The sequence below is a fragment of the Protopterus annectens genome, chromosome 2.part1 (genome assembly GCF_019279795.1).
Source record: "Protopterus annectens isolate FY-2018-M chromosome 2.part1, PAN1.0, whole genome shotgun sequence".
Taxonomy (NCBI): Eukaryota; Metazoa; Chordata; order Ceratodontiformes; family Protopteridae; genus Protopterus; species Protopterus annectens.
Genome location: NC_056729.1, coordinates 1,796,502,229 through 1,796,528,043, shown reverse-complemented (window position 1 = coordinate 1,796,528,043; position 25,815 = coordinate 1,796,502,229). Strand labels below are relative to the sequence as shown.

The window sequence follows — 25,815 nt, the reverse complement described above, 5'->3', positions numbered from 1 at the left end:
CATGCTCGTATACTCTCTCTCTTAGTTTCTACTCAGTCTTGCCGATATAAAAACCCACACAAGACTGGCATGAGGTGACGTAAACAACCCTAATGGAATTACAATTATATCTAGCTTTGCTCATGAAATTATTCCCTGAAATACTGAACCTATTTCCTGTCTGCATAAACCTACAACAGGCACAGGCTTCGCATTTGTACATACCAGGGGCACGTACTGGTTTTCGTGGTTGTGATTCTAGCAAATTCTTCAAATTACTGCCCCTCTTATACACCACACTGGGCCCCTGTCCCAATTTCCCAAGTTGTTCATCCACGAGGAAGATACTCCAGTTTTTCTGCAGAATCCGTTTGATGTACTTGGCACCTGCATTAAACATGGTTATAAATGCATGGTGGTAATCAGTTGACAAAATATTCTCTCTTCCTACATGTTGTCCTTGACCTTCTACACCACCCACTGGGTCCTCAGTCCCTAGAATTGCTGTAAAATGGCCATTTTCTCTCTTGTTTTGGACTTCTACTACTAGATTAGTTAACAGATCAGGTGGATACCCCCTGCTTAAAATAATTTGTACTAGAAATTGACACTCCTCCTTGAAATCCAGGATTGTGGTACACATCCTTGCAGCCCTGACCAATTGTCCTTTGACTACAGATCTTTTTTGATATTTTGGATGGGCACTACTGTAATGGAGGAAGGAGTTTGACTAGGTATCCTTTCGATGGATTTTAGCTAGATAACATTTATTAACGTAGTCTTTTCTCAGTTCGATGTCTAGGAATGATATTTTTTGAGTATGGAATGCATGGGTGAATACTAAAAAATCAGTAGTGTTATTACAGTACACCATGAACTCTTCAAAGGTGTTCTGTCCACCCTTAAAAATCAAAAAGATATCTAAAAATCTGGTATAGTAGTAGATTGCTTCCTTATAGTTGTTGGCTGTACCATACACAAATTGGTCCTCCCAAAAGGCCATAACAAAACTGGTGAAGCTTCTGCCAACAGGAGACCCCATTGCTACTACTGTATTTTGTAAGTAGTACTGCCCATTAAATAAGAAGAAATTATTAGATAAAATTGTGTCTAAAAGTAATATAATTAGGCCTATTTTGGAGGCAGATGCACCCCTTTTCACCAATAAGAGACTGAGCCATTCAATACCCATATCACGGGGGATAACCGTATATAGATCTTTCACGTCTATTGTGGCGAAAAGGTAATCTGACTGGAAAACCAATTTGTTGACAGCTTCTAGGAAAGACCAGGAATCCTTACATATGAATGGTTCCTTTTGCATATATTTCTTTAACAGCCCATCCACATATTTCGCTAATGCATACATCATTGAATCTCTACCGTCCACAATTGGGCAGAGAGGTGGGTTTGCTAAAGATTTATGAATTTATGAATTTTCCGTACTCCAAAAATTATGGGAATTTTTGGAGAAAGCATTGTAAGGTAGTTGAAAAGACTTAAATCAATTCTGCTCTCAATAAATAGGACATTAATAAATACTTTTATGTGTTTATATACCTGGTTCACTTCATTTTAAGAAACCTGAGTGTATGTATCTGAATTGAACATGCTTTCCTTTCTGCATATATAATTTGCTGAATTGAAGAATACCAAGCCATCTCCTTTATCTACCTTAGCAACTCTGATATCAGCTTATATTTTTTGTGTTACTACTCACATTATTCAAACACTGGTTACATCCAAAACTGGGTGTAATGTTGGGCTGTATACTAGGACAAACAACAAGTCCATCTTCTTTGTTGGAACAAATGTGAGTCCTTTACTGATATTATATTCATGTGATTCAAGAATGTCATAAGTAAAGTTTGAATTAGCTGGATACAGTACCTCAAGGTTTTCAAAAGTTACCTCCTATGGCCCGCCTTTGTTTTTGTTTTTTCCATGCATTATGCCTTTGTGTTCTGATTCTTCCATTGTTGGGATGGGGAGGTTTCAGGATAGCTGTCCCTTTCTTATAATCTTCCTCCTCTTGAGAATTGGGCTGGAGCAGTTTTGGTTCCTCTCCTGAGAAACTCTCTGCTCTCCTTGCACCAATTCCATTAAGCCATCCATTTTTTTTGTTAAATCATTGATAAAAATAGTCAATCGGCTTATTTCCGATCCTCCAGCTCCCTGGTTGTTCCCCCCTCCCGGGGAGAGCGATAAACCACTAGAACCATTTAAATTGCTGGAACACTCTCCGGTTGTCATGTCAAAGATGAACCAACAAAGAGACCAAAAACCAAACAAACAAACTATGTAAAGAACAAAAAAAGGCTGTCACAGTTGGTTCCTTAAAAACTTTGTTAGCACTTTTGTCAAGATACAGTACACTTAACTTCTTCAAACAATTAGTGAAACATTCAAAACTGTTTAAAATTACATTTCCTAGTCACATGATCCAAAAGACATCACATAATAGCCCACTTCTTGTTGAATCATCCCCTTAAAATCCTAAACAGTATTTTTCCAAACATCATGAAACTACATGTTGGAAATAAAACATTCCTATATATGTATACATTTTACTACATTTATATCTACATTTACATGTGTACTCCTAACTGCTCTTATTAAATATTTACTTAAACTGAATTACACATACAAAATACACAACTTATATTTACATAACCAAGAATAAACCATCAATGGGTTTCAAAACTGTGGAATGCATTGAGCACTAATCCATCCTACATATTAATATTGTTATTTCATCTTTTGAGGCAATTCAATTTTAAAACACATGCCAAGGAGCATACATCATTTAGCTAATCACAGCCATTCCTGACATGTAATCAAAAATTAGAAGCCTCTGGGTCAAATGTTCCAGACAACGTGTCATGCTCTGGGTCAAATGTTCCTGAAGATGTGTCCACTGTGCTCTTAAAGACGTCTGGGAGACTCTTATTTGCAGATGAATAACATGCACTACCAGAATTACTTCCAGCATCAAACCCAGTATCAGAAAAATATTCCTTGCTAGATAACCTTTCTTCAGTACAGCCCAAAAGTAGTAGAAAATTGTTCAGTTGATTGTGTAAGAAATACCTGGGAAATCTTGGAAGCTTGCTCTACTCTTTTTACAGGGATTTAGCTTTGAATTCTGAAAATGGACGGACATCAATCCTCAGAAGCTGAAATACTTGCAACATCTCCACTCCGGCTAAAAGGACAGACCTTCATTGGTTCTAGCTATCATAAGACAATTGTCTATATACAGGAAAATTTAAATTCCTAAACTATGAAGAAAGGTTACTCCTAGTGCAAGTCACTTCATGAGTATGTGGCAAAGGTCCTGAACTGATAAACAAGGCCCACAAGCCTGAATCTTAAGAAATGTCTTTGCACAGCATGAGCATGGATGCAAAGACCAGTGCCTGTCATGTTTATAGCGCATGAAAAGTTCCATTATCTAGTACTATACATCACATGGACAGCACCATGAACTGTTACAAGAAATAAACTGATGAAAAGTTCCATTATCTAGTACTATACATCACATGGACAGCACCATGAACTGTTACAAGAAATAAACTGATGAAAAGTTCCATTATCTAGTACTATACATCACATGGACAGCACCATGAACTGTTACAAGAAATAAACTGATGAAAAGTTCCATTATCTAGTACTATACATCACATGGACAGCACCATGAACTGTTACAGGAAATAAACTGATGAAAAGTTCCATTATCTAGTACTATACATCACATGGACAGCACCATGAACTGTTACAGGAAATAAACTGATGAAAAGTTCCATTATCTAGTACTATACATCACATGGACAGCACCATGAACTGTTACAAGAAATAAACTGATGAAAAGTTCCATTATCTAGTACTATACATCACATGGACAGCACCATGAACTGTTACAGGAAATAAACTGATGAAAAGTTCCATTATCTAGTACTATACATCACATGGACAGCACCATGAACTGTTACAGGAAATAAACTGATGAAAAGTTCCATTATCTAGTACTATACATCACATGGACAGCACCATGAACTGTTACAAGAAATAAACTGATGAAAAGTTCCATTATCTAGTACTATACATCACATGGACAGCACCATGAACTGTTACAGGAAATAAACTGATTCAAGCCTTATTGATCTGGAATCAGGCAGAGATGTGTATTTGTAAAGGGGTCAGAAAAAAATGTAATAAACCCCTTTCTCAAAGAAATTCACCAGTTTTGATGCTCTTTGTTCAATAACTGAGAGGCATTATTAACAGATAATCCATACATTTTTGAGATTTGTGAGTAAAGTGGCTGAAAGAAAAGGTATATGGTGAACTCAGTGACCTGCCACTGTTCAGTTTTCCAGACAACATCTGCAGCACATCCAACATGACAGTTCTCCATAGCAGCATAAGCCATTAGAATCTATCATTTCCTGAACATCTGGAAAATTAGTGGAAAAAAAAAACTTCACCTCCCACAAAGGCTGGACTTTCTTTACTGGCAGAACTTGCCGAGGAGTCTACAGTTGCACCTGAGAACTACTCTTTGAAGAAGGCACACTATACTGGTTTAAAGGATAGCTTTTTTTTTTTTTGAAGAAAGATCACTGGTTCTACGTTTTGTATGACTAGTGTACACAGGTGATTTCTTGATCTCTCTCTCTTTAATGTCATATAAAGCCTCCTTATCTTGTCTCTCAAACAAGTCAAATCTGACAAAGGAAGCATTCTAGAGGTTTATTTACACTTCAATAGGGAAAAAGTCCTTAACAGGGAATCTTGGAACTACAGCTCAAATGCTGCATTCATGGCCTGTGTGTCAGTAAACTCAAATGTATACTTATCAGACTGAATGCAAGTCTTAAAGCAGGCTTCCAAGTTTCTAAATAGCTTCAGTTTCTACACTTGAGTCTGAAGACTTTGCTTCAGTTCCCACTGTTTATTCTGAAGATTTCCCTAGTACCTGGTCAAATGCAAGTTACAGCAGTAATGTGTAGAACCAAGGTAGGGCTGATCTTCTTTCACAATAAATCCAGGAACTTGGAGTGCTTTTCTAGGAAAGGTCACTATGGTGGCAAGGTGTTCAATGATGCTCATGAACACCCAAAATCACAGATGACGTGTTCACTGAGTGTTAGTCCTAGAATGAATTTCCCAAAGCAGTTGTGCCTTTAAGGTGTTTCTGGTGAGCTTTGGTTTGCTGTTCTTTCATGCACACTTAACAGTTAATATCATAAGGACAGAAGGTAGTAGAATTTTAGGCTGAATTCTGAGAAGTCTAGATAAGCTGACATCTGCATGTTTTTATTCTCCCATGATCCTGCTCATTGGCTCTATCACCAACACCCAGTCAGCTAATTTGTTCTTGGGACACAGGCGCCAGGCATTCCCCTGCTGGGCAAGAGCCCTGTGGCCCAATTCTTCCTGCCTATCCTTATTTCTTGCATTCCCTGGCAAGATTTGGGTGGTAGGGAGCAGGTGAGGTTGGTGGTCCTAAGGGGGGAAGGATACCCTCTTCACACTGGGAGCACCCTCTTACCCCCCAGCAGCTCCTTTGAGTACAGTATTGGTGTCCCTCAGGGAAATGTAATTCTTATTTACACACACACACACACACACACACACACACACACACACACACACACACACACACACACACACACACACGTAGGTGTGTTAGCACAACTTTATGTCTACTCAATGAAAAAATATTCATCACAAAAGTGAAATAAATAGTAGCAGACACACCACCCAACAAAGAAATAAGAGTAATTGTTCATGTATGATGAGATGAATTGGGCTATGATCTTTTGGGTAACTATGGGGATAAAGTCTGACTAATCAAGTATTTAACTTTACATTCTTTTTAATGGTTTAAAAAGATCAACAGCTTCCAAAACAACTTGATTAACAACCAGCTCAATGCTGCAGAGAGTCATGGCTCTCTGTCTCTTATGCAAGTAATATGGACATGGCTGCTGAATCTCACATGATCTGCTGGCAGAAGGAAGACCAAGCAGCCAGTGTCCTGCTGTCCTTCTTCAGAGGTGGAGAAGTACATTGGGTCACAAGACGCACTGTCTGTCTCCTAGTAAGAAGTCAGGGAACTAGCAAGCCCATGAGAACATAATTAACAGGTTAGTAATAATTTCAAAATGAGTCACAAGTGTGAGTCAGACAGTGCAATGATAATTTCTAGAAACTGGTATTTATGATGCTCCATTTGTAGGGCTTCCAAGCTCCCTTTCCAATATGAGGATTGTATTACTGGAACCGTACTACCAGCTGCCCAATATAAACAAAACCATTTACCAAAATATAATACATATTATGATTTTCTACTAATCATCCATGTCCGGACTACTTGATCTAGCCACCTCTAAGTTCTGCCATCAAAAATAATTACATGCAAATAATCCTTAAACACTATAAAAACAATGGCCAAATAATACAGCTAAGACATCCCACAGGATATCTTAGTTCAAGTATGTTATAAAAGCAGTACTTTTTGCTAATTTTATACCATATTTATTTTATTTAATTTTTCCAAACACCTTTACTGAATTATCACTTGTGACACAGGCAAATCTGCATTCATATAAAAGTAATCAAACTATATTAACATAACAAACATTATACTTCACATATATTGCTATATATCATATAACCTAAGCATTGTACATACATTATTCAATTCTTGCCTTCTTTTTTTTTTTTAAAAACAAGAAACATCTTCATTAAACCATCACTTACTACATAGGCAATCATGCATTTATATAAATGAAAACAAACCACACCGCCCCAATCCTAAAAAATGGCAGAATGGTCATTATAGCTTTTTGTGGGTATCTTTTGTGGGTTCTACGTGGTATATGAAAATGTAGTAGGTGAAAATGGCAACAGATGTAGCACCAGTGTGTGAATGACACCATTTTCAGGCTGAGAATGATAGAAGACAGGACATATACCCAATGCCAGATACCTAAACAATTTTATCAGATTGACAATATACAATATCTGTAATCCACACCTGCACAACCTGGGTGTCTCACATCTGCAGATTGTCTGCCTCCACCACCTCTGATAGGTCTTAAGTTAATTTATTTCTCATAGTGAGGGGAGTCCTCACTCCCCTCAGGCCTTGAGCTGACTGAAAGGAGACATCGTCCAAGCAGCTGTTTAGGCTTGCTTGTGCCCTGCCTCACATTACCACTTTGGACTGCCTTTGATGGCTTGTTCCTGTGTTCAGTGGATATGGCTTCACCCTCTGCCCCCCAACTAGGGGTTCCACATTTAAGGGAGGAACCTAATTGTCTCCAGGCCAGAAACTTCCCTGATGTTCATACTCCACTCTCAAATGTGGAATTCAGGCATTTCTGGATACACATACTGCATCTAAGGAGGCTGAACATCTACACCCACATCAGTATGAGACCTGAAGTCTTTTCAATTACACAAACTTGATTCACTAAATGATCAGTGGAGGCTATCATTACCAGCTTGGCAATGACAAGCAAATGTCTTTGACCCACTGATGTGCCCTGGGTGCTTCACGTGCTAGACTTTGGCACTATGGTGATCAGATTGTCCCCTCCACTGTGGATGAGAGAGCCACTGTCAGCTACTCAGTCCCACCTTCCCCAAACTAGCTCCTCCAGCTCCTGCATCACTGCTTCAACTTGGTCTCCTATCTATGCAGATGTCTGGGTTTTACCCTTTTAAACCCCACAGAACCAGGCCATATAATACAAAACTTTAAGGTGGAGTAGTTTACCATTTTAGACAAATCTATGCTGAGCACATTAAACGCATCTGGTGTAATCAAGTATATATACATTTCAAAAACAGGCAAATGCAGTGGATTTCAAACCAGACAGAAACCTTTAACTAATAAAAGGACCCCCCTTTCTAACATGAAAAAGCAGATGCCACTGTCAAAATCTGGCATCGTGATTTTCATCATTTTTAGGAGCAACATTTCTAAAAAAACATTTTCTGCTGTATAATGCGCATGTACACTTGCCTTCTACTCTTGTCTTTTACAGTTATTCAGTATTAAATACATACAAAATAAGGTACCATTCATGTTTGCCCTCAAAAATTATATAAAAAACTACATAAGTCAGCAAAGATTAAGGAAATCACCTTAACTTTTTTAAGTCCAAAAATGCCAAAACATGATCTGACTATGACCCAGATGACCCCCTGTTCGATTGACGACACAGGTGCTGGAGGTGCCGAGTAGGGGAGAATGGCATTAAGAGGCTAATGCCAGCTCATCCATAATGGAGAGAAGGAGTTTGGGCTTGTTGCATTGTTGGTACTTGGTGTAAGAGACTAATGGGCCCAAACTGCCTAAACCAAGCTATCCTCCTTGTGCACAGCAGCACCAGTGAAGCCTGCAGAAAATCATTGATGGATAGAGGGGTAGGGAAGTTAGAAACCACATGCACGACTACAGACTGATCTGCTCACTGACCTCCAAATCTTGCATCTGAGGGTCTGAGCTGATTAAGTGTCTGCCCTACATACGGAATGAATGCACTGAAGATCAGATATCCTGTTCAGAGAACAAGTGAATCTGGCTTACTGCGGCCTGAGGAATGAACTGGTCAGCCTGGGACAGATAGGGAAACTATTGGGTAGTTTAATGGGTGGTGTGGTGGTCAAAAAATGACCAAAACAACCTATGGTAAAAAACCTGCTGTTTTACCTTAGCCCATTTACTGTGAGTTGCTTGTTTTATGTGATAACTGACACACACAAAAAAGTGTGCAATACATCATGAATTCTTAGTTCTCTGTACCAGTAAGTTTTAATGAAGTATTATTACAAATAACTGTAGACTACAGCTTATGTAAATGAAATAAATGCATCTACTGATAAACACAACCTACCGTGATCTGTACATCAGCATCAGCAATGTGAGAACCCCGCTGCCCAGCAGTGTAGGAGAGAGTGTACCGCAGATGGCCACCATAGGCACCAACCTAAAATAAATGAGGAAAAAATAAATAAATCCAGAATTCTTGTGAAATCTTTTCACAAAATGCTCTTCAGAACTTAGTCTGCAAGAAAATGCCAACAATTAAATTGCCTCTGAAATGCCAACCATTAATTTTTGTCCTCATTCATAGTCAACGTTTGTTTTTAAGCATGATCTAGCAAACATTTTTACAAGACCCCCTTTTCCAGTACATCAACTATGTCATACACTGATTACCAAATCTTACATTAACAAAATAAACTGCAACACAATTATAACATACAGAACCTAGAACTCAGTATGTCAGTTCTAAACCAGAGTTCTCCACATCAGTGTAATACAACTGAGAAGCAAGACTTCTCTTAGCTGGCTCACTTCAATATGCAAACTTCAGTACATAGTAATGGAATAGCAGTACGTCATGGTCACAATGTATTTTTGGGAGGTAAGAAAACAAACAGGAGATAAATGATAGGCAGATACTGACAAAACTGCTAAGACTGCTATTTAAAGTACTTGAAAAGTACTATAGAAGCAAGATGAAAGAAAATGTTTCAAAAGCTAATTCTTGAGAGGGGAAATCTGTGAAGTACAAAATCAGTCAATGCAAAAACAGTGGAGAAAACAAAGGAGTATTCTAGTACAGCAAACAGCATGGGGACAAAACAAAAAGCAATATATTTAAAGCCTGACGTAGCAGGAACATGAGCATTAAGTGGTAGAGTGCAAACAGTCACTGTATGCACTGTTAAAAAAGGGCTAGCCCGAGCATTTTGACAACTTGTAAGCCAAGGCACATGTTAACCCAGAATTACAGCAAGTTGCAATCTATTTTGTTGACAGTAAATTCTGTTGTATTATGATCCGAAAAAGTACAGTTTTGTACCAGCTGCAGTAATTACATATGGGTTTGAGTATAAAAGACACAGCGACACCATCTTCTTCGAAGGCAATACATAATTAGTGTAATACACAAAAGTAAGCAAATAAAACATAGCAGGATAACCCAGTCAACAGGTATGAATAGTTATTCAAACCCAAGATATCTTTAGTAGGCACTCCTCTGAGGAAGGCTGTAGAGGTGGCTGTGAGTTGATCTGATTTTCTGAATGATTTGGTTCTGTTTTAGGCATAAAAGAGGGTTTAGTACGAAGGGAAACCCCTCCTGATGGAAAATGAGGGCCTGTAACTCAGATACCCTACGGGCTGAAGTGATGCATGTATCTTGATTGAGGAAAATGAAAGTCCTTGCTCAAGAGTTCAGTTAGGTACTGTAAAAATCTGAGCAGGGTTTTTATTTTCCTAGGATCCTCCTCGTCTTCTTCTTTGGAGAGTAGTGTCTGATGTGAAGTTAAGAATTTTCCAAGTCAGCAATAGAGGTGTTAGAGGGGGGGGGCCGCGGCGTGTGTTGGTCTGTCATATGCCTGCTCAGAGTGTCTGCCAGTGTGTTTTCCATTCCTGGTAGATACTGCCTGAAGTTCACCATTTGTCTTTCAGAGCTAGATTTTCTGTTTGGGGCCATCTGCCCTGAATGCACCTGTCCTTCATGTGTGCCCCCCAGCGTAATCGAGGGCGGTTGTGGGTTATGACTTGTAGCTTGAGGCTTGACAATATGCCAATTGTTTGCAAATAGTGCCAGTTTTCCTCCCACATCCTTATGTAACGGTGCATTGCTAAACTGACTGCTTTCGGCCGATCTGCTGGCTGGAGGCCTCTAGGGCATCATAACCACATTGTAAGTGTTGCCCACATGATATTTAATCATATGAAACTGGCAGTTAAGGCCCCTCTCATAAGGGTGGCGGTGTAAACCTAACCTTCCCACCCACCTTCTATCTAGATTCCTTTCCATGGGTGGTAGGATTCTTGGGGAAGGAAGCCTTCTAATTAGGGCCTTGAGAAATAGGAATTCCCTAAGCCTTTTCTTGGAGTCTGAAAAGTCTTGGCCTTCAATGATGGGTGCTCTCTCAAAGGAATAAGGGAGGAAAGGAAGGAAAAATCCTCAGGGGATACAGAAGGAAGAGACTGCTCTGCGCGAATCCTCAGGAGGAGAATCCTCTACTACTCTTGTCCGGAGGGGAGGGGCCTCTGAGCCAAGTGATCAGTGGGCAGGTCTTTTTTAATTTTAAGCTTGTTAGCGAGGCGAGGGGTCTTTGGGTTCGACATGAGCAGGGGCCGGTTTAGTTTTGGGAAAGGACCAAGAAACAGCGGTCAAAGGTACAGAGACCCGCCCGAGGGTGTGTCGGGTATTTAGGGACTGCAAAAAAGTGTCACTGAGAAACCGGCCCCGCGCTTGTTTTGTGGGTGGTGTGGGTGGTTCCCGCGACCTTCTCGACTGGTTCTTTTCTTTCTTTTTTCTGTAGCGGTGGGTGATCGGGTATCCGGTATAATTTATAATTAAGCGTAGTGTTGGGCTAACTCCGCCCGGCCCGGCGGCGCTAGCGTCGTTTAGTGAAGGTAGCACAAAAGCACAAAAGCCACAGCCCGTGGTCTGGGTGTCTGGGCCCAAACAAATAATCCTTATCGCATTATTTGCTTCTATTTTACAAATATTATTTACTTTTTCTGACGCTCCCGGTCTGAGGCAAGAAAGAATTCTACGAGGGTAAACTTTAATAAAGACTTGGTTCCAAATTTTTAAGCTAATTCAGGGGCTGGCGTGGCAAAAGACGAATTCGGCCGACCGAGGGACCGCCTGCCGGCTGAAAACCCATATGTAATTACTGCAGCTGTAATGCACGATGAACATCAGTTAACAATAACTGCTAAAGTCTTACTACCCTGCTTCTATCCTGTAATTTTTCTGTCACAAGATAGTATTGTTAAAAGGGATGTTCAAAAAAAAAGACACCTGATAATTATTGGCAAAGTCAGTCAGGCAAAGCCAGACATGGACAAAAATACTGATGGCAGCATCAGCCACCATTGTTGTGATATACTGCACATTATGTGTTGACTCACAGTAGAGACAGCCATTTGGGACATCATTTTTTTCTGTTCCCCAGTCTATTTCTCTCAGGGAAAGAAGTTCTCTTAGGTAAAGAGGGTAGGCATAAATGCAAGAGGAGGAACATTGATTCTCCATAGGTTCATAGGTTCATTAGAAAATTTGGGAGGGTGGCATAATGGTTAAGGTGTTTGCCTTACAAACACAAGGTGCAGGGTTTGATTCTCCCAAGGGATAATTGGCTAGGCTTAAAATGGCTTGCAAGGGCAGTTAGCCTAGTACTAATCTATGAACCTATGAACAAGGTCGTAACTACTTACATGATAGTGAGCTGTACATTGTTCAAGGTTGGAGGAAGAGGGAGACAGGTGCTCATTACTCACCAGTGATCCATTATGGAGAACACTGACCTCAGACAGAGAATACTAAACTAAGAGGGAAAGTAGGGAGTGCATGAGGAATCTCCCAGCCCAAAACACTTTTGGGGTTGGGGAGGGTGGCCTAATGGTTAAGGTGTTTGCCCTACAAACACAAGGTGCAGGGTTTGAGTCTCACAAGGGATAATTGCCTAGGCTTAAAATGGCTCGCAAGGGCAGTTAGCTTAGTATGAACCTATAAATAATCCAAGTGAATCACCAACTCCAAACACTGAATATGGTTGCATACTGGAGCTGTTTGGTTAGCTTTTGCATACCCTACATCAACTTTATTACAAGCTGAGATAAGTACAAACTTGCAGTGTTATAAGACAGTACTGAGTTTATTTTTTTCTGTTTACTGTTTCATTGAATTTTGTTAAAAATAGTACTGCATTTATCTGCTTATTTGTTTACTGAAAATTGTGAGCTTTCTCTCTGTTCTCTCCCTGTCTGCAGTTAGTTTTCCCCACCTACCCTGTTCTTGTTGTGGCATTAATCTTGGTGACTTTGGAATTGACCACCCCTCCTGTAAATTTGTGTTTGAACACTCCTCCTGGGCCCATCTCATTTGCTCACTCAACCGAGTACAGTGAGATCATATTTTGATTTCAGACACTCCTACCATTCCCATCTGTTCAGCCCTATCCCAGCTCTATCCTAGTCTAGTCTCATTAGCTCATCCTGCCTAATACAGAGAGGACATTTGAGTAGGCATACCCACTTAGGCCCTGAACTTGTCTGATTGAAGACTGCTGGAACAGGGCTCAGTTCTGAGGTTTTTTACCAGTTAATTGGGTAATTTGTTCAAATCAGTTTGCTTGTTTTCTACAGTTTATATATATATATATATATATATATATATATATATATATATATATATAAAACTATTTGCACTTTATCCACTTTTACTGTATTTGTATTTCTTCCTATTTTATTACCTTATTTTGCTTTTGCCTCTTCTTAAAAGTACTTGATTGTGTTTATTCTGCTGCATTTATTACTGCTTGGTAGTAGCCTGATTAAATTGTAACTGTTATTCTACAAATTTTGGATATTGCACTTGGGCTTCAGACCAGTTGTTTTACATTAAGAAGGTTTGTGGTCTACACTGTTGTGGCAGGACAGGTAGCTTACATTCTTCTACGTTGGGAATTGCTGATTGAAGGCTCGGTGTCTGTTATTCTAAAAGTGTATTAGTTCTGGTTTAAGCACTTGGGTTCCAAGAAGGTTTGTGGTCTGACTCTGCACTCTTGTGGGACGAGAGGCTAGATTCCACCCTTCTGAGCTGGCAATTTTTGGTTAAAGGCTTACTGTGCCTGCTCATTTGAACTGTTTTTCTGATATTGGTGCACCTTGTCTGCTGTAGCATAGACTAGATTCAGGCCTGTTGAATCTAGCTTTGTTTGTATAACTTGAGCACTAATCCAGGCCATCATTTTTGGAGAAGGTTCCCCTGCACTCTAGTGGCAGGAGTGTGTGGTTAGAACTTGTCAGATTGAAGACTGCCAGAACAAGACTCAGTTTTGAGTTTTTCTACTGGTTGATTTGGTTATTTGTATAAATCAGTTTGCTCGTTTTCTATTGTTACATGTAAAAAAATTGTACTTTAGTCATCTGCTTTTACTGTAATTGTGTTTCTTCCCACTTTATTACCTTATTTTGCTTGTGCATCTTCTTAAAAGTATTCAATTGTATTATTCTGCTGCAGTTATTACTGCTTGGTAGTAGCCTGATTAAATTGTAACTGTTATTCTAAGCCTTTTGGTTTAAGCACTTAGGCTTCAGACCAGTTGTTTTACATTAAGAAGGTTTGTGAACTGTATTGTTGTGGCAGGACAGGTAGCTTACATCCTTCTAAGTTGGGAATTGCTGATTGAAGGCTCAGTGTCTGTTATTCTAAAAGTGCATTAGTTCTGGTTTAAGCACTTGGGCTTCAGGCCAGTTATTTTACATTGAGAAGGTTTGTAGTCTACACTCTTGTGGGAGGAGAGGCTAGATTCTGCCCTTCTGAGTTGGGAATTTCTGGTTACAGGCTTATTGTGCCTGCTTATTTGATCTGTTGCTTTCTGAAATTTGTGCACCTTGTTTGCTGTAGCCCAGAAGTTAGTAGTTTATTGGCCATTTTGGGCTAATTTCTATCTCTTTCATTTCCCTGCTATAAAAAACACATTTGCGCAGTTTTGCGTGCCGGGCAGTGCCGGCTAGCTAGGGTTAAACTATTACCGACTCCATGAAGTCTGCTCTTTAATTTTTCCCTTAGAACTAGACAAACTTTCAACTTAAGCACTCAAACCATTAATTTCACAGCCCAGCACTTGCTCAAAACTCATAGCAAGCACTAATTAATCCTAGCACTAGACCCCCTATACTGTCCAGAAGGACAAGGCTCTCTATTCGTCCCTACCAGCTAATCAGTAAAAACGCTCACTTTACCTATTCAGGCATGTCCAAAGGGCAGTTTCAGGTGTACTCTCCAGTCTAAATGGTGAATCTGGGTATTTTGAGGCAATGTTAGAACTGCCTCATGTACACAGACAACCCTCTCCTCCTACAACCAAATACAAACATATGCGAGCGATGCAATTATACAGCCAAACTGGAGGCAAAGCTCTCTCAACCCAAGACTGGAACTGACAGTCAAGAGGGGAAGGAAAATACTTGCAACACACCACCAGTCTCACATAGACCTACTAAACCAACACCGGCATATAACACACATAAATACATGAAAACCTACTTGGAGGCTCTAAATAAAAATCTGCAAAAGCAACAGAGACCTCCAAAGCAGACACCCAAGCAACCTCCACACCCCATCGCAAATCATGAAACACATACTTCACATAATCAGTGTGCCACGCAATCATAGCCCGTAGCGCAAAATAACATACCCAACACAATATTAATAGGTGACTCTATAGTCAGGCACACTGATGTCCCACTAACTAGGCTGGACAAGGAGAAGGTTACAGATAGCTACCTGTTCGGCGCCAGGATCCGCCACATAACACAAGCACTCAGGTCACTCCAGAACAAGTACAAATACGACTCTGTCATTGTCCATGTTGCTCTGAATGACCTGAGACGTACCTCCATGGACTACATGAAAAGAGACATGGAAGAGCTCTCTGATCATGTAGATCAGGCCGGTATGACCCTGACCTGAGTAGCATCCTACCCTCACCAAGAATGATGCCACAGTATAAAGAAAAAATGATCAATTTCAACAATTGGCTAAGTTTCTGGTGTCATTCAAAGGGGATCCAGTATCTGTCCACCTGGGATGATATGCTCGATAAGCCACGCTGCTGCGCAAGAGATGGCTTGCACCTGTCACCCTTAGGCTTTCGAATACTGGCCAAGGCTTTAGCCGCCTCCATAGTGCCTTTTTTAGGCAAGGCTCAAAAGACAAACCCACCACTGTAAATAGCACAAGTAACCAAAAACTGAGGGTAATGCTACTCAACACCAGAAGTCTAACCCTCAAAATACATGCACTCGAGGCACTCCTCAGTATGGAGAACATCGATATCTGTGCAGTAACAGAAACCTGGTTTAAGGCTCCAGAGAGCACCCCAGCACTACCAGGCTGTAACTCATACCATACTTTTCGGCCACAGAACCCGGACCGAAACACAAAAGGTGTGGGCGTATCTATACTTATCAAGGATACCCACACCTCCAGGTTAGTGACACAGCATGATGCCTCAGAGATCATCCATGTGCAACTAACAACGGGCAAAACTGCAATTCAAATTGTAGCTTGCTACAGATCACCCACCATGACCCAGGACCTCCATTCCACGTTTCTGGAGACACTGGAAAATATGAAGGTCCTACCAAATGCCCTAATATTGGGTGATTTCAATTACCCAAACATTAACTGGGAGAACTACTCAAGTACTAACTCCCTTGCCCAATGCTTCCTAGAATTTATAAATTTGAACGCCCTGGATCAACTGGTCAACATCCCCACCAGAGGTGACAACATATTGGACCTGGTCATCACCAACATGGGCGACCAGTGTTCTACACTGGACATCAAACCCTCGCTGATTAGATCAGACCATAGACTAATCACTCTGGATATCCACATTCCGCACCTACCCCCAATCAAGGAAACCACTGTGAAAAACTTTTCAAAAGCAAACTTCACGTTACTTAAGACTGAGGTGAAAAGGTTCACATCCAATGCTAAAGGACAATGCTGTCCAAGCTGCTGAATCCCTTACAAAGGCACTCTATGATTACCTGGAAGAATGCATGGACCGTGCTATCCCAAGCAAAACCAAGACTCACTCCTCCAAGAAAAGAAAACCAGTCTGGTGGACCCCTGCCATAAACAAGCTATACAATAGGAGGAGGAAACTAGTGCAGAAAAGAGTAAAATCCCAAGAAGGAAAGACATCCCTGAACAGTATCAACAAGAAACTATGATCCCTCATAAAATCATCCAGGGCTAGCTTCGAAAGAAAAATTGCCAAGAACTCCTAAGATAACCACAAAGCGTTCTTTAGCTATGTCAACAACCTAAATGGAAATGCTCAGATCTGCTCTGAGTTAGTGCAGAATGGCACAAAATACACTGAACTGACTGATATTGCTAACATTCTGGCAGACAGGTTTAGTGCAAACTTCACCCCCCTCTCACCCCCTAAAGAGCCCATAACCATACCAGAAGAATGTAGTGCTCCGGCAATCACTGACACACAGGTTAAAACAGCCCTATCCAAAGCCAAAAATACAGCTCCAGTGGGACCAGACGGTGCCCAGGCTGTGTCTTACATGAGCTCCAAAATGAAATAACCCCGTACCCAAACACACTGTTCAAACTCATCCTCTCTACAGGCTATGTACCCATAGAGTGGCACACAGCAACAGTTATCCTGCTCCACAAAAGTGGAGCCAGAACGGACCCCTGGAACTATCACCCTATAAGCCTGACTAGCCTGGTCTGCAAGGCTATGGAGCGCATCATCATGGAATTCATTAAGAGAGACATTGGGAACCTCCAAACATTGAACCCTACCCAGTTTGGCTTTATTAAGGGTAGATCATGCCTCCTAAACCTGGTGGACTTCTTTGAGACAGTTACCAAGGCTTTAGATGAGGGAAAGGAGGTCCACACAGCCTACCTAGACCTCAAAAAGGCTTTTGACACCATTCCCCATTCTGGTATTATAGACAAGCTCAGCAGCCTGAACATAAACACCGACATCACGAGATGCGTTGCCAATTGGCTCACGGATAGAATCCACATGGTGAGAGTTGCAGGCTCTAGGTCCGACTCTAAACCAGTTAGAAGTGGCGTCCCCCAGGGCTCAGTCCTGGGACCCCTCCTATTCTGTATATACTTCTCAGAGGTACAGGCAAGCACACGAGGACTACGGTTCACAGACGACTGCAAACTGGGGGCCATAATTGACTCTCCAGCTGATACAGACATCCTCCAGAAGGGTCTCACTGAGACGGATATCTGGTGTCAAAATCATGGCCTCAAGCTAAATGCCAAAAAGTGCATAGTCATCCCCTTTGGAAAAAACAAAGTACCCACAAACTACCACATACGTGGTAGTCCCCTAAATACAGAAAATGTAATAAGGGATCTGGGGACCCAAGTAGATAGTAATCTCTCCTTTGATAATCATATTGCCAAGGTGGTTAGAAAATCCTTCTATGTGGCCCAGCTAATCACACAAGGGTTCGCATCTAGAACAAAAGAGGTTACTGTACTCCTCTACTCATCACTCATCAGACCCATCATAGAGTACAACACCCCATTTGGGATGTACCTTAAAAGACACCTACAACAGCTGGAAAGACCACAGAAGTACCTCACCAAGAGGATTACTGGCCTCAAACATATGCCTTATGCAGCCCGACTGAAGAAAATCCAGCTGTACTCGGTTGCATACCGCTTACTCAGAGGTGATCTCTGCCTGACATACAAGGCCATGTCCAACCCAGAATTGATGAACATACTCCACCTAAAAAAAAACAAATCCCCAAGAGCCACACGCTCTAGGGATCTAAACCTCACCACAATGACAAATAGGAAGTGCTGGAGGGATAGATTCCTGTCCCAGGGACTCCCCATGCTCTGGAACAGGATTCCAATCTACATTAGGCAGAGCCCCTCACTAACACTCTATAAGAGGAACCTTGACGAGTGGATGGGAAACAGAAAATTTACCCCGGGGATTACTGCAGTGGCTCTGCTGGACAGAGGCACAGGGAACTAATGGCTCTGCTGGACCGAGGCCAGGGAACTAATCTAAGGGGGCAGCGAAAGCCAACACATTCTGGCTTGGCTTATAGATGCCCTCGGGCAGATAGCCTAGTACTTACCTATGAACCTATGAACAGGTTTCCCTGTATCAGTGTCTGATAATCCCAAGTTGGCTAAATTCCTGTAACTGATGAGTAAAAGGGTGCCCCAAAACACCTATCACCTACCAACAAGACATTAGCCCTCCTCTTTCAGCAGGCCTGGAAAGAACCCAGTGTAGTAGCCCTTATACCTAGGAGGCAAGGGAAGATCCCATATCTGACAAAGAAGTGGGATGCACTGGCTAGGAGTCCATCCACTGACTCCAATGTAGAAGTAGCTGCCTTTATGTTGTAGAGGGAAGCAATAAAGTAGAGCTCTGTGGTTTTCACTCAGAGCAAGGAGTCTCAAGTCCTAGTCTGCTTTAGGAAGTAAGTACTCATATGCTCCACCTTTTGATTTGGGCACATAGTTATTTGTCTCATATGATCTGCTTCCACTAGGATATAGGAGAAGAGCTGAACAACGCACTTCCCCATATTACAGAATTCCATGAAGAAGGAGACAGAGAATTGGCCTACTTTTGGAAGACTTAGTGGGAACCATCAGAAAATAAAAACTGTCGTAACATTAGTCTATCTCCTCTCTCTACAAAAAGGACTTAGTCTGGGCAGAAAGGAAGTTAGCAGCATTTGGTGGTTGGAGGGGGGGGCTGAAGAATGAAGGAATGCATGCATCATTCACAGCATAACATTTTATATAGCCCACCTAATCATGAAGGGATTCACATCTAGATCAGGGGTGATCATCGTGCCTCTTTACTCATCCCTCATCAGGCCCATAATTGAGTACAATGCCCCTTTTGGGATGTACCTTACCAGACACCTGCAGCAACTGGAAAGACCCCAAAAGTACCTCACCAAGAGGATCAAAGGGCTCAAACAGATGCCATATGCTGCCCGGTTAAAGAAACTCCAGCTCTACTCAGTGGCATACCGCCTGCTCAGAGGCGATCTGTGCCTGACGTATAAAGCCATGTCCAACCCGAATTAATGGACATGCTGCACCTCAGAAAATCCAAATCCCATCGAGCTACGCGCTCAAGAGACTTGAACCTCAGCATTGAAATAAATAGGACATGCTGGAGGGACAGATTAATAACCCAGAGGCTCCCTTCACTCTGGAATAAAATCCCAGTCCAGGTTAGGCAGAGTCCCTCATTGACTCTCTTCAAGAGGAATCTTGATGAGTGGATGGGAGATCGTAGGTTTACCCCGGGTATCACTTCTGTGTCACTGTTAGACAGAGGCACAGTATACTAACCTCGAAAAAGGACATAGCAAAATTATTTTAAAATGGGTAGCGAAAGCCAAACACACTCTTGGCTAGGCTTATAAATGCCCTAGGGCAGATAGCCTGGTATGAACCTATGAACCTATACATTTTCCCTTATTTTGGAATTCCTGAACAATATTTTGAGAAGCTTATCCAAAGGAAATCTCCTTCCATAACATGACATCCAGAAGAGCCTTAGAGAGAGATCACTCTGATAAAAAATAACATTAGTCACCCTATCCAGTGCAGCCAGAAAAAATAATCTTCCACACATTCCTTCATCCTAAACTAGGGGTGTGTCAGCTTTTTAAGAGTCTGCTCCACCAGGAATAACTGGAACTGGGACAAGTCATACAGTTTACAGCTCTGAAACCTAAAATGGCAAACCTTCTTCCATTATATTTTACCCTGGAAGTGCAAATGATGTGTCTTTTCTGTATAGTGGTTTATATTTAGCTCACCAGCAATTCTGTCTATTCAGATTTTCTGTAGCACCATCACTTTCCTGTTACAACTGTCTTGATGTTTTTGGAATTTTACGCTTTAATTTGTTTTAATTTTCATATGTCTGTTTTAATCTGAGTACTGACATACTTATGTATTATTTTGTTTTATTGCTTGTATGCTTTGCTTCACTTTTTTTGTAAAATAACTTAAGAACTAATAAGTTATATATTAAAGATGAAGATGGAAGTTGCCAAATCTATCCACAGCATTTCAGCCTTTGTCAAGTGGGAGTCTGGAAAGGTGTTGGGATCCTAGGGTTCTGAGCTAAGTCAGAGCACAGCATGTCATTCAGGTGTGGAGAAATTAGCACCCTGTTCCAGTACCAAAAACTGTAACCTTCAGACAGAATCAAAGACTCCTTATCTTTCTTCCCATGAAAATGGTTACATCTTTTCAAAATAGAAGGGAGCCACAGTGCTTGCTAATTACATAAGAGTGTCATGAGCTTCACTAAAGCGTTTCCCAAAATAGAGGGTCACCTCCAGGGGTGCTAGCAGTAGGAAAGGAATCATTATCCCTGTCTGTTTTGGAAAATGATCTCAGTTCTGTACGACTCGCCTAACCAGAAAGATTCGGATTGGGAACTAGACATTCTTCTAGTAATAACCCCTAATAAAAGGCTTAAGGTGAGACAGAGATAAGTGGTTTGAGGTGGGTGACAGACTGTTAGTACTGAAAAAGCAATAGCCAAAAGCAATGCTAGTGCGTGAAAGGACTGTGTGAGGCCCAGTACTGGTATCAGGTTATAATCCTTAACTGTGATAGCCATCACCTAATCAACTGTGTCCCCAAAAGCCATCAGCTAATCAAATGTACTCCCAAAATAAACAGCAAGTACAGGTCTGACGTGGCATTCAGTACTGAAGGCTTAGTGGTCACAGAAAGGCCTGTGAAGTCTCATCTACCCCCATTTGTGACATTCTGATTCTAGGAACAGAAACAGGCTCCCTTGAACAATTACAAGGTATGATGACTGGCTGGTCATATGCTAATAACCAAGGAGTCACTCCCTAAAATGTTTGCCAGAAAGTGCCTTATTTTGTCATGTTCACAATCATCGGTCAATTACTGGCAAGACCTCGATCAAACACTAGCCAAGGGAGAGACATCAAAGGTTAGACGGCAGTACAACAAAGATGTTAAAACACTTAGGAGGCTTTACTCACTGTCTGGTCAGTTCATCCCTTCCCTTTGCCCTTCTCCCAACTCTGGTGTCGGACTGTGAACAGGACCCTTCTGCCAGTTCCTTTGCTGGGTTGCCTCTAAAGTAGTTGACCTGCTAGCACTACAGAAAGCTTCCAAGTTTTTATACACCAGTATCAAATGGTCAGTCTGAAGCTCTGACAGCCTGTGTAAGTTCCACATATTGTACTCCTTTTTTATGCAATGGAGATCACAACAAGGTAAGTCTGTCTGGTTATCCGGCTGTTGCAGGCACATTCAAAGGGCAGGGGCTTACTATACCTTTTCAGCACTAAACATAGGAAATTCCCCATGAAGCATGTCAGGATGGAGAAGCAAACTCAGCAAGTAGCAGAACAATACTGGGATTGTGGGGCCAGGTGTGCCTGTTAAATGGCCAATACGAGGAATGCATACATGCTCTCAGTATGTAAACCAGAATTTGTGGAAGCTGGTAATGGGGCCTCATGAAGTACATTCCACCTGTTGTCCACTGCAGAGGGCCACTGAAAGAAAGAGCAGCACAGTGATTTCACGTAATCATTGGAAGAAAGCAGTTTAATGACCAGTCCATTATGATCTATAAGCTGCATGAATGAGAACATTTCAAAGCAAGTCTACGTAACGAATGACATGGGACCAGCAGTAATAAAAAGCAGCAAATCACAACAAAATTAACATATCAGGACACTGGATATCATGAACTGTCTGCCTTTGTACTGCACTGGTATCTGTACTCATATTCTAGCAAGGTGTAATTTACACAAACTGTGCATGTATACACAACACTTAGAATACACAGCAACGTATATGCACCAAACAAACTTAGTGGGCTTGATTCCTGTCTGCAACTAATACTCAGTTTTTTATCATCACACACCTTTTCAGAATACCAAAATATATTTTTTTCTTTTAATAATATCTTTACTGGCCGACAGTTCACATAATTTCATTACTAACAACTAAGGATAGTCTTACACTATAGTAAAATATCTTTGACTGACAGAATCAGCCAATTATTTCTTTTCACAGAGATAAGCTTTCTTTACAATGCTACATTTTCCCAAATATTCTGCTGTCAATACAGTGAGAGTTTCAACATGGCAACATCTGTGAAAAAGTGCGCTTTGCACTTTCCTTGTTTGTTTGGACTCACTTTTTCCAATGGAAAAAAAGCTTAAACCATTTCATTATACACAGACAATATAATCACGAAAGCTAGTTACACAACTTCATCTACTGACTGAAAGTGTAACTGTTAAAATAGATCTCTTCTCTGCTTCAATAAAACCAGAACAAGAAAATAAAAAGATGTGTGTTTGTGTCTTTCGGCTTTTCCGGTTAGGGGTCGCCACAGCGGAACTCTGGTCCGCTAATGATTGGCAGTAGAGTTTTACGTGCTGGCTTGCCGGGCCTAACGCACAACCTTCAACGAAGGAACGCCCATTCACACATGTTGCCACACAGAAGACGCTCTAACTGAGAATCGAACGGGCAACGTCTAACTGTGAGGCGACAATGCTACCGCAGCACCAAATAAAAAGATGTCATCCCCTTAAATTCAGAGACATTTATAATCTGCAGCCAGATAATTTCGCATCTGCATACCAAGCTAGGACGAGAACTTGACGGACAAAATCTCTGATCCTTATGATTAAAACATTTGAATAAAAAACATTTTCTATGATCAACAACAGTTGTGTAGACAACTACACTTTAATACACACAATTCTGCAGTGCCAAATAGTGGAGAATGGGTTGCAATAAAGTAAACTAAGTTGACAGAAGAGCTACATCCAATGAGCAGTGACATACAATATAATATTACAGTACCATTTATTAAACAATCAGTAATTTGCTTTCACAGGGAAAGTACAGAGTATATACACACTGAGGGTCCTTTGAGAGTAATCCCAGAAAAGAAGAACTCCCACAAATGCATCCAGCACTGTTTTTATAATCACCCCTCCCCAAAGTTACCTTGTCACCCAGGAACATCTGTGGCAGTTGCCAGTAGAACACGATTTCAGGAAGGAGGCTGAAACCTTTGTAGACAAGAGCATACTGGAAGGATGGAAGAAGACATGATATAAAAGAGCAAAGAATTAAACGTGAAACTAAGTATGTTAGGAGAAAACAATACAAACAAAAAAAAAAAAAAAAGAGTGTAGCATTAGAAAACAAAGGTTGGACAAATTCCTTCATGGCTCACTGTAACTCAAAAAAAAATGATCTTGAGTTTCTACTAAAGTCTTAGTTCTGTAAACTTCAGCATATGACTACAGAAGATACATATTGTTCACAGAAATGTATTTAAATATAATGTTGGTTATATACCACTTTTCAGGGCTTAACCTTGTGACATCTTATTTTTACATCAAAATTACAAATTTTAGTTCCAAATAGTTTCAGTCTTCAATGTATAGACAGTTATAATACTCTATCTTAGCTCTGCCAGAGGAGTGCAGAACTCTGAAGATGTACACTCAGCAGTTAAACAATGTGTGACCTACAATGCTATCTAGCAGTCATCTATCAGTATCTTAAAAGACACTGTTAGGAACAGAATTATTCCTTCTCCAAAAAATGATACCAATGTACAAAGAAAAGATGACTGAATAACTGGTGCATTCAAAGGGGATCCAGTTGTCAGCTTGGGACAAAACAATACACAGCCCAACATGCTTTCCTAGGGACAGCTTGCACATTTCAATTAAGTGTTTCTGCATACTTGCAAGTACATTTGCTACTTTTTAGGCAGAGTCCAGCTAATGACCTCACAGCTTAACTAGCAAAACAATTCAAAAACAAGACCACTTCAAGGTGTCTCTGCTTAATGCCGAAAGTCTAAACAACAAATTGCCAGATATTAAGCTCCTTCTGCATTGGGAGCACATTCATGTGTGTGCGTGCGTGTGCATGTGTGTGTGCGCGTGTGTGTGTGTGTGTGTGTGTGTATCTTTGTGTATATGAGTAATTGCAGAAATCTTGTTTAAAAGCCAAAAAAGTGCTCCGTCTATACATGCTTTAGACCCAATGGAAACTATGGTACTTGTTAAAGACCATATTACATCTAGTCAGATCCCTAAAGGTCCACAAATAGAACTTATTGAAATAAAAATCACACTAAATAGGACCGACTATCAGATCCTAGTATGTTACAGGCCCCCCACTATGTCTCCTGAAAAACACATGAAAATTCCTAAATATACTAGATGAACTTTCTATCCACAGGAACTCCATTATCCCAGCCAATTTTAATTACCTGATGATAAACTAGGATACCTATATCTGGAATGTAGTTTATGGCCAAAAATTGTTTGACTTCATAAAAACAAACTCGGTGGACAAAATCATGAAAGAATAGACTGAAGATAAAAATGTGCCAGACACAGTCCTTATAAATATAGCATCTGTATGTACTATTGCCATGGTATCGCCAACTCCACTTACGTCCAATCACAAACTGGCAACTTTCACCTTTAAAATATGCAAACCTACAGAAACAAATATCACAGAATTCAAGAACTTCCAATGTACAAATCCCCTACAATTCTACAATGAAATCTCTAAATTCAAATAGCATTATGAACCTAGAGGGCCCATCTTTATACCGGAAGAATGCAAAGTTCCTATAATCACGGCTGCATAGGTAAAAAACACACTCTCCAAAGCCAAGAACACAGCATCCATGGGACCTGACAATATCCCAGGCTGCGTTCTACACGAACTACAGAATGCACTGGCACCCTACCTAAGTACCATGTTCAATCATAGCCTCATCTCAGGCTTTGTACCCACTGAATGGCGCACTGCGGCGGTTATCCCACTCCACAAAGGGGGAGCCACGACAGACCCCGGAAACTACCGCCCCATTAGCCTGACGAGCCTGGTCTGCAAGGCCATGGAACGTATCATTGTGGAACTCATAAACAAAGACATTGGTAATCTCCAAACTCTGGACCCTAGCCAGTTTGGATTTGTAAAAGGCAGATCATGTCTCCTAAACCTGATTGACTTCTTTGAAGCAGTCACCAAAGCCATAGATGAGGGTAAAATGGTTCACACAGCTTATCTAGATCTCGCCAAGTCTTTCGACACCATCCCCCACTCTGGAATTATAGATAAGCTCACTAAACTAGGTATAAATCCCTATGTCACAAGATGGGTTGCCAACTGG

The 25,815-nt window shown here is 40.9% G+C and overlaps 1 protein-coding gene across 11 annotated transcripts in view; it reads right to left on the bottom strand.

The window, feature by feature from the left end:
- The window catches only part of HSPG2 (heparan sulfate proteoglycan 2), a 2,126,006-nt gene that overhangs the window by 1,014,163 nt on the left and 1,086,028 nt on the right, over positions 1–25,815 (bottom strand). For all 11 annotated transcript variants that reach the window (XM_044063227.1, XM_044063230.1, XM_044063231.1 and 8 more), the window contains one exon: positions 8,892–8,984. In XM_044063227.1, the coding sequence (XP_043919162.1) occupies positions 8,892–8,984 (93 nt within the window). The remainder of the gene's footprint in view (positions 1–8,891; positions 8,985–25,815) is intronic.